Source organism: Octopus bimaculoides, chromosome 11 (genome assembly GCF_046866305.1).
Source record: "Octopus bimaculoides isolate indiv1 chromosome 11, ASM4686630v1, whole genome shotgun sequence".
Classification (NCBI taxonomy): domain Eukaryota; kingdom Metazoa; phylum Mollusca; class Cephalopoda; order Octopoda; family Octopodidae; genus Octopus; species Octopus bimaculoides.
The window spans coordinates 6,396,509-6,410,603 of NC_142938.1; the positions used below are offsets into that span (position 1 = coordinate 6,396,509).

At 34.7% G+C, this 14,095-nt stretch overlaps 1 protein-coding gene across 9 annotated transcripts in view; it reads left to right on the forward strand.

Annotated features, from left to right (window-relative positions):
* The window catches only part of LOC106877185 (BTB/POZ domain-containing protein 7), a 65,365-nt gene extending 53,652 nt beyond the window's left edge, over nt 1-11,713 (forward strand). For 5 of the 9 annotated variants that reach the window (XM_089359261.1, XM_089359264.1, XM_089359262.1 and 2 more), the window contains 5 exons: nt 1,643-1,718; nt 4,802-5,124; nt 6,432-6,612; nt 7,100-7,545; nt 11,005-11,713. In XM_089359261.1, the coding sequence (XP_089215387.1) occupies nt 1,643-1,718; nt 4,802-5,124; nt 6,432-6,612; nt 7,100-7,545; nt 11,005-11,160 (1,182 nt within the window). In that variant the 3' untranslated portion in view covers nt 11,161-11,713. Of the gene's footprint in view, nt 1-1,642; nt 1,719-4,801; nt 5,125-6,431; nt 6,613-7,099; nt 7,546-9,259; nt 9,339-11,004 lie in introns of those variants that run through there. The other 4 variants (XM_089359266.1, XM_089359268.1, XM_089359269.1 and 1 more) reach the window with 4 other exon arrangements.
* The last annotated feature ends 2,382 nt before the right edge of the window (nt 11,714-14,095 follow it).

Genomic DNA, 14,095 nt, shown 5'->3' on the forward strand with positions numbered 1-14,095 from the left:
GATTATACAAAATCAGTTAAAGTTATCCACGCACGCTTGAGAGGAGCAGAGCAGGTTCTTGTATAAGAGGTAGATGACTGCTCACATTTAGAAGAGTGAGAGAGGAAAAATGATCCTTTGGAACTGCAAAGAGATAAATATTAGAGGTGGGGTATCCAGATGCCCCCCCCCCCAAGGCACAAGGTGAGTAGCTGGGGGGTTTTGCAAGATTGTATAGGACTATTAATTTTAAATATTCCAATTATCACTATTGTTGTCATCATCATCATTGCCATCATCATCATCATTAATGACTGAGAATAATCAAATTGACAAGAAAATATGGAGGTGTGTGTGTGTGTGGGGGGGGGGCTGATTGCATAGTTTAATTTTCCTACTCACTTAGTGGGTTGAATAACTAGCTATTCATGTAAAATTTTATTGTTAGCATTATTTCTCATGAGAATAAAATGCAATATATATATATATATATATATATATATATATATATATATATGTATATGTATATATGTATATGTATGTACTAAAATAAGTTTGCTAAAATTTTGTATTCCTTTCATATCTAGTAGCACCCGTTTGCTTTTTATTCAATAACTCTCCGTCTGTATTGTTTTGTTCTGTCTGCTGACATAGCTAAGTAAATTCAAAATACCACAGTTAAAATATTTGCATAACTTTCATAAATAATTCATTAATGTTTCTTTTCTTTTTTCTTTTGTTTTTGCTTTAATTTTATGTTGAAATAATAGTTTTAATATAAATAGTCTAATTGTTAAAGTGGTGTTGTGGCACTTTCATTTCTACATTAACAACTGAGATGAGTTTTTATTACATTTGTAAGGATTTATCAAACCTTCGACCAATCCAGAAACCATAGGAGATTTTCCTTTTACTGCTGCCTTGTTATTGTGAGCGACTGCAGGAATCTGATTTGTGTCGGGTTTTGTACAATTGGAAGGAGACAAAAAAAACCTAAGCCTGTAATGCATATAAAGCAGAAAATCTGTAAGCTCTCTGTCTGTCTGTCTGTCTGTCTGTCTGTCTCTCTCTCTCTGCATACACACACATTCATATACATAGGTGAAGCTGTGTGGTTTTGAGTTTAGCTCCACTGTGCACCATCTTGGTCAAGTGTTCAACTATAGTCTTGGGGCTTGTGAGTGAATATGGTAGATGGAACCTAGAAGAAGCTCGTGTGTGTGTGTGTGTGTAAGCAATGTCATTCATTTCCAATATTCTGCAAAAGCATGTTTGGCAATGGGGGGAATATTACCTTGCTTGGAAGTAAGTGAAGGTTGACAGGCAGGGTAATCCAGCTGTAGAAAAAATCTGCCTCAGTAAACTCCTCCATCTGACCCCCCCATACAAGCATAGAAAAGTAGACATTAAAACGATGATGATGATAATGTGGGGCAGACAAAGATATCTTTTATACATTGTCTTTGGTTGCATTGGTTGACAAGGTCTATACAGTTTGATATTTTGGATGTGTTCTTGGGAAGTTCAAAGCTATATTTTTCAATATCTTTCATAGTGAAATGTATACAGTAATCCCTTGCTATATCACGGTTCACTTTTGTATGTATAACGCATTTGGTAATTTACTTTTATACTATATGCTGGTTTTTATATTGTATTTCAGGCTGGCGAATTAGATGTTCTGAATGCTGTATTAAAATGGGGGGAACACCAGCTTGTGAAAAGAGTGGAGGAACGAGGTAAGTGGGCTTCCAATAATAATAGTGTTTTACTTTCATCATATTTAGCATTAGAATTGTGTGTGTGTGTTGTTACAGTGTCGATTGAAAAAACATCTTCAAATAGTTGCAATTAGAATATAATTATTATTATTATATAATGCACTGAATTTAGAGTTCAAGGGTCATCATGGAGTTCTATAATGAAAATGATTTCAGTATTTGCAACACTAACTCCAGGAAACTGGTCAACCATCTGGTCACCTGCCATTTATGGGAACACATCAGCCAGATAGACTTCATACTCTCCAAATGTCTTTTTAAATGCTCTCCTATACGTGAATGTTTTTAATTGAAGGAAACCTTGTGTATTACCAGTAGACGACCAAGGATTAATATAAATAGTAATTAGTAATGATATAAATAATAGGCATGGCTGTGTGGTTAAGAAGCTTACTTTGCATCTCTATGGCTTTAGGTTCAGTCTTATTGTACAGCATTTTGGGCGAGGGTCTTCTGCTATTGCCTCAGGCTGCTCAATTCCTTGTGAGTGAATTTGGTTGGTGGATATCAAGTGGAAGCCCATTTTATATAATACTAGAACCATCCCTGATTAATGAAAAATCTTCATGCCAAATTTAGTACAGATTGATCCAGCGGTTTGACCGTGCATAGAGGAAACACACACATACAGTGAATTTTATAGATAAAAGTGAAACAATATTATAGTCTTATCAAAAGTGAAAATAAAAGAGAAACAATATATCACTGAAAGACCTTCATGCCAAACTTGATACAGATTGATCCAACCGTTTGGCCGTACATAGAGGAAACATGCACACACAGTGAATTTTATATATGTATGTATATATATATATATATATATATACACACACACACACACACACACACACACACACACACACACACACACACACACACACACACACACATACATACATACATACAAAGTAATGCTTTGATATATGAGTTAACTTGTTCCCAGAGACAACTCGTAAAGCAAAACCTCATAAAGCAAAGCAATAATTTCCCATAGTAGCAATGTTATAAATCATAATTTGTTCCCAGAAAAGTATTCTACCCTGTAAAATTTATAACACTCGTAAATAAATGGCAATAAAACACCAGTAGAATGTAAAGAATACTTTATGTAAAGTAAAAAGAATGTCAAGATCATTTATAATAAAAAATATTATTATTATTATAATCATTTTCTGAGTCACTTTCACTCACACTAGACTCGCACACACCATCACTTGTAGATGTGATCACCAATTCACAAGAACTTGTAGATGGACTTGCAGATTTCTTTTTAAAAAACAAGTCTAAAGTTGTTTGCTTAGAATAAAGCCTTTTTTCACTCTCTATAAATTTCTTGGTAACACACCGAAGCATTTGTTGTGGTGGTAGAAACTTTTGCACTTCATTCAAAATTTGGATCTTTATATTTATTTTAAAATAAAACTTGTAAACCTGGGATCTCGTAAAGGGGCTCCTTGCAAAGTGAGGTATTACTGTATGAGATTGTGCTATTGTGTTTGTTCCACCTCTGCTTGACAACTGGTGTTGGTTTGTTTATGGCTCTGTAACTTAGCAGTTTGGCAAAAGAGGCCAATAGAATAAGTACTGGAGTTGATCTGTTTAACTAAGCTCTTCATGGTGGTGCTCCAGTATGGCTGCAGTCCAATGACAGAAAGAAGAGAAAGATAATATACTTTCCCAAACAAACTTAGGTTACATCTGTCTGATGATCTATGCTCACATCACAAATATATTTATAACTGATACAGCTGTACTTGTGCTAGCTTAATTTTGTAGTCTTTCAGCTATACAGGCGTTGTTTTAGAATACTAAAATGCAGTTAGTTGAAGCAAACCATTTTATGATAATGTAAATTGAAAGAGAGCGGAACCAAGTGCCTTTATTTCAAACAGTCTGTTTGATTAGATATCTTTGACATTGTCACAATTTTGTATAATCAATCAATCACTCATAAATTGTGGATGATTTATTATTGTAGCTGTGTCTTATTCAGTATTTCCAGCACTGAATTAATTTGCAACTTGGTTACACTCCATTACAATAAAGTGTTGCTGACTCAGGAATTATACTAACTGTACTTAACACTCTGAAAGAAATCTTCCAGGTTTAAGGAAACCAAGAAACTGATTTAATATCTTGCTAAACTTTTCCTCAGCCTTGTTTTGATTCAGTGGCTTGAACTCAGTTATTTTGGTATCCTATCTAAATTAATAACAGACTGTTCAGCCTTTTTTGCATGACAGCATTTCTTCATAACATATTTTATATTTATTCATTTGTTGTTGTTGTTTTGGCTTTTTAATCATACCTGTGCACTGTATTTATTTGGCAACCACCCACGTATCTTCAGGGACATCTCTCTACAACCAATTTATTTGCTTTAGTAGTATTTTCTTTGAACAGATGGTCTGTTCAGTTAAGATATCTACAAGAAGACTCTCTGCTGTAATGTCATTCTACTGCAACATTCGTGGAGTGTATGATCTTGTGTGCTTGTTATTTTTATCATCAATTTTCTTACTTTGATTAGTGCCAGAACACTTTCAACATAATACCCATCTTGTAGCCAGATATGCCAGACTATTTAGATACACTACTACTTACTACTAATTCTAATTTTTAGTAATTATTATTCTCCTTTCTATTAATAGTAGCCTACTTTCCAGCCAACTCGAAGTAAATTTAATAGATGCATTTATTAGTTTTGTCCATTAACAGCTCAGACCTTTTTTTCTTTTCGACATTGAGAATGTAGTCTTTGTATTAAATTAAGATTACTTCTTTTTATATCACTTGCTGATCAAAGAATGCCTTTGTGCATTTCATAACCTGCAAGCTCTCTCTTGTTTCCAAAATCATAACCAGTCCTCTTTGTCTCTTACCAAGAGAATTTTCTACTAGATTTTCAAGTTCATCCCATTCGCCACACCTTAACGTGCTCTGTACTAGCTTGATATCATTTCGCAAGGAATAATGTGAAATATCTAAAGAGTAAATCAAATTTTTTGTGCCAAATTACCATTTCCTCTCTACTGAAGTAGAACTTCTTGTTTCAGAACCTAACCTGCTCAATCATACAGCTCACAGTGTGAGCAAAAAAGGTATTCGGAAGCGAGATTTGAACGATGTTGAACTCCGTGAGATATTGGCCGAACTTCTTCCGCATATACGAATGGATCATGTGATACCTTACAACAGTGAAATCCTAAATAGTGCAATAAAACGAGGACTTGTGAGTACACCTCCATCACATATGATTGCAGATGAAGGCGGTAACCACCGTGTTGGAGCATGGATCAGAGCCAAGAACAGTGGAATGTATGTCAAGCCTCGACTCTTTACTCCATATTACGAAGAAACAAAGGTAATATTCTCTTTTAATAATTTAACCAGGTTAATCTTTAGTCATTTGTATTATCAATGATGTTAAGTCACAACTAAAGAATTTACTTTTTATTTCTTGCACTTAAATAATTGCAATTGTTTTATGTTTAATTTTCTAGGGTGAATATGGTGAAGAAAGAGAAACAATGTCAATATTTTTTAGTTGTTTTTCAGTAGAAAAATATATTTTGAATAGTTTAGTAATGGCACATGGCTCAGTAGTTAGAGCGTTGAGCTCCCAATCATGAGGTAGTGAGTTTGATTCCCAGACCAGGCTTTGTGTTGTGTTCTTGAGCAAGACACTTTATCTCACATTGCTCCAGTTCACTCAGCTGTAGAAATGAGCTGTGATGTCACAGGTGCCAAGCTGTATCAGCCTTTGCCTTTCCCTTGGATAACCTCAGTGGTGTGAAGAGGGGAGGCTGGTATGCATGAACGACTGCTGGTCTTTCATAAATAACCTCACCTGCACTTGTGTCTTGTGTCTTTCCTCCACACCATAGACCTTACCTTCTTCATACATTATATCTGCCTCTCTCTCTTTCTCACCTACCCCTGCCAGCTACCCAACAACATGTCATCTCTCCCCCTCCTCTCTCTCTCTTTCCCTGCCTCCCCACCTCTCTCCCCCCTGCCCCCCTCTCTGTCTCTCTCATCTCCCTGTTTACTCTATCATCATTATTATTCTGCTGGTGCCGCACCATCAGACATCCCCTACTCACTCCTGGCTCCAGGCTCCACTGCCTCACTCATTCCTACACACCTCTTACGCAAGAGGTCCACCCTGATACCTTATCACCACTATTTTTATCCCTTTCCATCTTCCCCTAATCACTCCCACTCTCTCTTCTAAACTGTGAGTAGTCATCTAACTCCTCCACAGCAAGAAACCTGTTCTGTTCTGGCCCTTTTCTCTCATACTTTACCCGTCTCTGCATCTCATTTCCTAACATAAAGTTACTCCCTTGGGGTTCACAGTTATGGTGACCTAACTACTGCTGGCAGCATTAATAAAACACCCAATACACACTCTAAAGTGGTTGGTTTTAGGAGGAGCATCCAGCCTTAGAAACAATGTCAAAGCAGACACTGGAACCTGATGCATTCCTTGAGCCCATCGAATCCTGTCAAACGGCCCAAACCATTCCACTGAAGAATATCTTTTTATTGGAGTGGGGTAAAAAAAAAAAAGATAACACCAATTAGAATATGTCTGAATTTTTCTGTTTGTTTCTAAATGTTAATTTTTAGACAATCTTTTGAATTAAAATTATGTTGGTATTTTAGAGTATGCTTGAAGAGCTGCTAGGACAAGTACAAGAAAATGACCTGGTAAATGTGCGTATGATACACATGTCGTCCATTCCCGATACTCTTTACATGGTTGAAGACCGTCAGTATGCTGTACCTTCAGTTGCCTATTTGGCACCAACCTCCACCGTAGATGTCATAGCTGGTACTATACCTGGTAGGTGAATTAATAATTAAAATCTCTGCTAATTTATATGATTATTATGTTTTCTCAGTTAAGGCAGCAAGCTGGCTGAATTGGTAGCGTGTTAAACAAAATGCTTACAAACATTCTGAGTTCAAATTCTGCTAAAGTTAGCTTGAAAGTTCATCCTTTTGGGATCAATAAGATAAGTTGAGTGCAAGGGTCGATGTTATTGGCTTACTCCTTACCCCTTGCCCCTAAAAGAAATTGCTGGTCTTATGCCAAATTTTGAAGCCATTATGTTTCAAAGTTAATATGTATCTGCATTCTTACATTTTTTAATGCAATTATTAAATTTCCCATTAAAATCAACAAAGATACTTTTAGAAAATCCAAATTTGGTTTGATGCTAAATTCCAGTATTTTCATTATAATTATTCTCCTTCAGAATTGATTGACAAGTGCTTCAATACTGTAATTATTTCATATATATATATATCTAATTGAATTTGTTTTACAGTTCCTGATAGGAATACATTAATCATGATGCTTCACCGTGAGCAGGAATTACAAAGAACCAAGCTGATTCAAAAAGCTTATTCCCTCCCGTACACAGACAAACGTGCAGTGACATATCAAATAAAATTGCGGGTTGTGAGAGAATTTGGTTTGCCTGACTCAGCTGTTGAAATCTTGCAGAACAGCCAGTATTACTATCCTGAAGAATCCCTATATGTTGAACGGCAATATCAAGTCAATACTTCTTCCACCTCTTCACCAAGCCGGCACAAGCATAGTCCAGGTACACCTGTACCACCACCAGCTCGACCTTATAGCCCTGTAGAAGTGAACTCTCCACCGGTGACGAAACTAGATTGTGTTGCTCATTGTACAACTCAGTCTAATATCCGACACAATCCTTCCACCCCGCTGCCATCTCCCACCAGGTGCTACAGTCCTGTGCAGGTAAATGCTATGAAACTCAAATTGTTTTTCAGTTAATGTTTTTTGTTGCCATTTTGAAGTACGTCCACTCAAAATTCCATTCTGACTGCTTTTGTATACCAATCTATCTTTTGTTGAGGAACGCCATGTTTGTATTTTTTGTTGAGATGTCAAAGTGAAAAATTGTCTTTGTGTGTTTTATGAATAGACATTATTGAAATCTTGCACAGGAACAGGAGTGGCTGTGTGGTAAGTAGCTTGCTTACCAGCCACATGCTCCCGGGTTCAGTCCCACTGCGTGGCACCTTGGGCAAGTGTCTTTTACTATATAGCCTCGGGCCGACCAAAGCCTTGTGAGTGGATATGGTAGACGGAAACTGAAAGAAACCCGTCGTATATGTATGTATGTGTGTATATATATATATATATATATATATATATATATATATGTGTGTGTGTGTATGTATGTGTGTCTGTTTGTCTCCCCGGCATCATTTGACAACCGATGCTGGTGTATTTACGTCCCCGTAACTTAGTGGTTCGGCAAAAGAGACCGATAGAATAAGTACTCGGCTTAAAAAGAATAAGCTCTGTGGTCGATTTGCTTGACTATAAAGGCGGTGCTTCAGCATGGCCGCAGTCAAATGACTGAAACAAGTAAAAGAGTAAGGTCCCTTGTATAGGTTGTTGAAAATAGGGTTAGGAATGATCAGTAAAATGATCAAGATTTATGTGACAATATGAAATGCTAATGAATCCAAGAAAAAACCTGAAAACTTATGCTTATACAGAGTTTAACAAGAGAAACTTGGATTGGTGAGGTTTAGAAATACCTGTAAAAGGTTTAGATCTGGTTCTCAACCATTTTTTACTATGGACCCCTTTGATTACTATTCTGGTGGACCCCCATAGCCTCTCAATGTTTTTAAATGAATTTTATAGATACCAGTGCAGTGAGCTGGCAGAAACATTAGCATGCTGGGCAAAATGCTTAGCGGTATGGCTGTGTGGTTAGGGAACTTGCTTTGCAGCTATGTGCTTTTGGGTTCAATCCCACTGTGCAGAACCTTCGACAAGTGTCTTCTATTATGATCCTCGGCTGACTAATACCTTGTGGATAAATATGGTAGATGAAGACCATGCAGAAGCCCATCATGTGTGTGTATGTATGCAAGTACATATGTATTGAAGTATATGTGTGTCTATGTAAGTATATGTGTATAAGTATGTGAATATGTATGTGTCTTTGTTTTTGTCTCGTGCCACCTCTTGACAACCAGTGCTGTTTTGTTTATGTCTTTGTAACTTAGAGATTGATATAAATAAGTACCAGACTTACAAATAAGTACTGGGGTCAATTTGTTTGACTAAAACCTTTCAAGGTGGTGCCACAGCATGGCCATAGTCCCAATGATTGAAATAAATAAAAGAAGAAAAAAAGAGGATAAGTTACTGAACAAAATCAGGCACGGACAGCCTTGTTTCAAGCAGCAAGTTGCACGAGACTTGGCTCACCATCAGGTGGGCTGCACTACTGAAAATATTCAAAGTAAATTTTCATTAGGCATAGCACTTAGGGAGTCCTGTGGGCTACAGTTTGCCCTTGACTGCTCTAAATTATACACAAGATTGTTATCTAAGTTTTAACTTATGTAAACAAAATAAGTGAAGTGAAACAATGTTTAATTATGAACAAAGTTTTAACACATTTCTTTCAATATGATTTCATATGGAGAATGAAGTACTCTGCTAGACTTCCTTGTTCTTGACACACTACATGAAGACATTCTTCAATGATGAAGTCATTAAGGTTTACAACATGTTTACATTCTCATCTTTATTAATCGTAGAATTTTCTTTTACAAACTGTTGTTTAAATTCTTTTGATAAGTTTACAAAAGAATTTGTTTTTTTGTAGATTTTTATGTTGAAGTAGTCAAATTGCATTTCTCTTGCAAAATAGTGTGTTTTGACTTTGCATTTTATGGAGTTTTATTCCTTTTCTGTTTTTTGTTTGTTGCTTTAACCCTTTAGCATTCAGATTACTCTGTCAAATATAATGTTTTTTGCCTTCTGACTACATGACTCTGGGTTCAGTCCCACTGCATGGCACCTGGAACAAGTGTCTTCTATTATAGCCTCGGGTAGACGGAAACTGAAATTAAACCATAGTGTGTGTGTGTGTGTATATATATATATATATATATATATATATATATATATATGTATATGTATGTGTGTGTATATGTATGTGTGTATGTGTGTGTGTGTATGTATATATATATATATATATATATATATATGATGATGATGATATATATATTTATTTGTTCCCCAGCAACACTTGAAAACTGGTGTTAGTGTGTTTACATCCCTGATAGCAGTTCAGCAAACGAGGCCTATAGAACAAGTACCAGGCTTTGCAAAAGAAAAAATAAGTCCTGGGATTGATTTGTTTAACTAAAATTCTCCAAGGCAGTGCTCCAGCATGGCCACAGTCAAATGACTGAAACAAGTAAAAGATAAAAGATAAATTAATCATGCATCATCACTTAGGTTTGAGATTTCAGTGATGTTGTTGTTTACTTTAAGAATGACATTGTAGGGTAGGAGTGAGAAGCCAGATCTGGCCAGTTTGAACATAAAACAGAATATTTGGGCCTCATATGGCCAGTTTAAATACTAAAGGGTTAAAGTTTCTTTTACTTTTTCCTTACTAGTTGATAAAATGGCAGAGCTTCTCATGTGTGCTCCCTGCTGACTTTGTGGCCTCATAACTTCCAGGAAAATGGATATTTTTTTAATGAAAGTTTCTATAAATACATTTCAGATGGTGTACATTCTGATAATATTGAAATGTGAAGTGGGGAATTTTGGAAAATTCGCATAAGATGGCTTTGTTTATTAATAACTTTGAGAAAAATGGGTAATATTTTATGAAATTTTATATAAATACCTTTCAGAATGTGTAGATTACAATTATATTGGAATTTAGTGTGAAAAACAAAAATTTGATGGGCTCATATACATGCATATTGACACACATCACATATATCTACAAATGAAACTTGAAATTTTGAAAGAAATCGTGATGTGTGTCAGTGTGTATGTCTGCATGCTTACTATGTTTCTTTTCATATCAAATTTCAATGTAATCGTAATTTACTATGAAAAGTATTTGTAGAAAATTTCATAAAAAAATACTCATTTTTCTGAAAGTTATGAGGAAAGAAAGCCAACTCGTGTGAGTTTACCAAAGCTCCTCTTCCCACCCATAGAACAACAAATTCCAATATAATCAGAATGTACACCGTCTGAAGAGTATTTATAGAAAATTTCATTAAAAAATATTCATTTTTCTGGAAGTTATGAGGAAATAAAATTGATGGGGGCACATGTGTGTAGGTATTCCACTAAAACACTCACACGACTCAATTTAATCTCCATTTTCATTGCTGATTTTCTTATATTTTTCTTTAGAACGAACCAAATACCTGTGGAGAGAATGCACTTAGTGAAGTGATGCCTGATATTGCTATGGCGACTGCCTCATTGGATCAGATGCACATGCATGAGACTGATTTAGATTTGGACATTGTTTCTGATGGCATTCATCATGGAACACTATATGTATGAGACGTTTCCCCGTATCCCTTCCCCGACCAAGGACACTCTTCAACTTGTTGATCCTTCTTAAACTGCTGCTGCTGCTGCTGTTGCCGTTGATTTGCTGCTGTCACCTGTGCCATGTAAATCGCACAGAACAAACTAGCCTATTGCCGCTCCACAAAACACAATGGCTTGGTGCTGGTGCCGAAGAGAATGGCTTGTTGTCACAACAGAAGAGATTAAGCCTGTTAGTAACATAGGACTGTTGCAGTTGCAGAGCTGATGCAGAATAGCAAATAACCCGTGGAATTATTGTACTTACTGCATTAAGACTTGTTGATGGCTGTTGCCAAAAGCATTGGATTTTCAAATTTACAGCTTACAAGACCTCTCATGTTTGATAAATCTTTTGAAGCTAATTGAGTTTATAGTCTTTCCACAGCCATTTCATTACTGACTTGAAAGCATGTCAACTGTCTATTTATTATTTATTTATCATATTTATTGACTTATTTTGAATAATTTCCACCTTTTGCTGTTTTATTTATTTTTTTTTTTATCATTTTGTTTTAAAAGTTGATTTTTTTTTTTTCCATCTCCATCATTTCATTTTTGCATTTTAATTTGGTTGCCGAATTTCGTAAGTCTTAAGTCATTCGTCATATAAAACGTCCTACAATGAAGTAACTTTATCTCCAACAATATGATGCCTTTGCTAAAATCTTATTTTGCAGTTTTGTTTGAGAACACAAAACCCTTTTGATAAAACCAAACCCCTGCAAATAACACAGCTACTTAAGGAGTATCTCAGTATCTCAACAAAGACTGTTGTCAATAGAACATTTAGTTGAAAATGTGGAACATTATTTATTTACCGAATAAATATTTTCTAGAGTCATTTTCATAAATTTATAAGTTGTAAAGTTTTCTGCTCACTGCATAAACTATATATTGATGTTTTTAAATTTTTTTTTTTCATCAGCAGCTAGAAAGGGATAACAAAATACAAGCTTTAGTATAACTTTAAATTTAAGTTAAGGAAACGTAGAATTCTGAATCTGTTTTTCTCTTTTGTCTCATCACCTAATGTGTACAGTAACGACACGCTTAATCTGTTGTGTAAGCTTTCCTATCAATAATTACTGTTTAGGTATTTATTAAACCATTAACTCAGTATATATTTGCTTCTAGTCATCCCTACTTCATATATATATATATATATATATATATATATATATATATAATAGTTTGTAATTAAAAGATAGTACTCAATACATGGTAAAGAGTATATTGTTTACTTAAACTGAGTTCTTTTTTTTTTGCAACTCAAGTTTCATGCCTCTGAAATCTATAAGATATTTTCTTTGGTGCATGGCTACCATTTTCATTGGCTAGTTTCTGAATGTCATTTCGTTAGGTTGGTAGGGTTTTGATTATTCTCGTTTTGTCTCTGTTCATTGGCCAATGACTGGTGAGAACATCACAATAATTAAAATTGATACTTAAAAAGAAACCGTCCTCACAAAATAATGTTGAGAAACTAGGCAATAAAAATGATTACCACACACAGAAAAACAAGCCTGCTTCAAAATTATATATATATGTGTGTATATATACGATTTTACTTAGGTATAGTGATCCAAATAACCAGTGGTTAGAACTCAATATATTTATGCTTTAAGTTAAAGTGTTAGGCAAATACAAAGTGTAATATCAATTAATGAATGACAAAAGAACAGGAGGTGTGTAATCACTATCATTGGCATTAAGCTATTTCTGCTGTAGGAAGCGGTGTACTCTGAGCTAAGTGCTATGCTTCTTAGAGTAGAAAGAGTCGTAAAGCAAATGAAAGCATTTATTTATATAGCCCTTGTTCTTTTGTCAGCCCTTAATTTTTGTGTGTGTGTGTGTGTGTGTGCGTGCATGCGTGCGTGCAAGATATCTCAGTTGATCAGCCTTTACGAAGTTTCTTAGAAAAGTTTGTCAAACATCATAGGGAACATAAATTCAATATTCTAGCAAAATTCTGTAAAAGAATTTTTTATTTTTTGCATATTAGGTTCTCGAAGGTTTTTTAAAAAAAAGTCAGTCATAAATTTTTTATTATTCATTCTCACATTTCACTGGGTTTTTTTAAAATTATTATTTTGGTCACAAAAGAATGTAACTTTCATCCAAATACATCTGAAATACTTATCTCTCTGCTGGCAGATTGATAAGTTCTGTTTTTTTCTTTGGATGGTACATTTTGATATTTGACATCAATAAATTTAGTCTATTCCAATGTTAAGAATTTTATTTACTGTTCCCCCCCTCCCCCTGCCATCTATCATTTTGTTATTGTATTTATGATTTTCGAAAGGGAAGAAAATCCACTTTTTAAATATGAACCATTCATTCAATCAAACAAGTGTTACTTTCTAACAAACCAACCAACAAAAAGTTTAAAATAAACCACTCTATTTTCAAGTTTTTTTTTTGTTTATTTTTTAACTTTCCTTGTACAAAACCCAGTGTTAATAATGGTAAACTAACAGCCATTTAGCTTTTATTTTCTATTTTCCTCATCACATAAAATGTAAAGTTTATGTCCAAAATATTTATTTATTCTCATGCTAGCTAGATTCTAGAAATATTTCTTATGGTGCTTCATACCTCTTTCTCTCTCTCTTTCTCTCTCTCTCTCTCTCATTCATACAAACATACCTTTTCTGCTCATAATAAATTTCCCAGTTTTTTTCTCTGAGATTATGTTTAGCATGATTAAATTTTTTTTTCAAGCAATAAAATTCTTTTCTTCTTAGACAAGACAAATAGTATTGGTTAACTGGAGAAGAAAAGCCACTACATTGTTAAAGAAAAGTGTTAGTGTTTTATAGAATTTCTTTGAGTTGTAAAATTATTTGTGTTTATGTTGGGCACAAGAAATACCTTCTTGATATATTGAAGGAAATCTAGCATT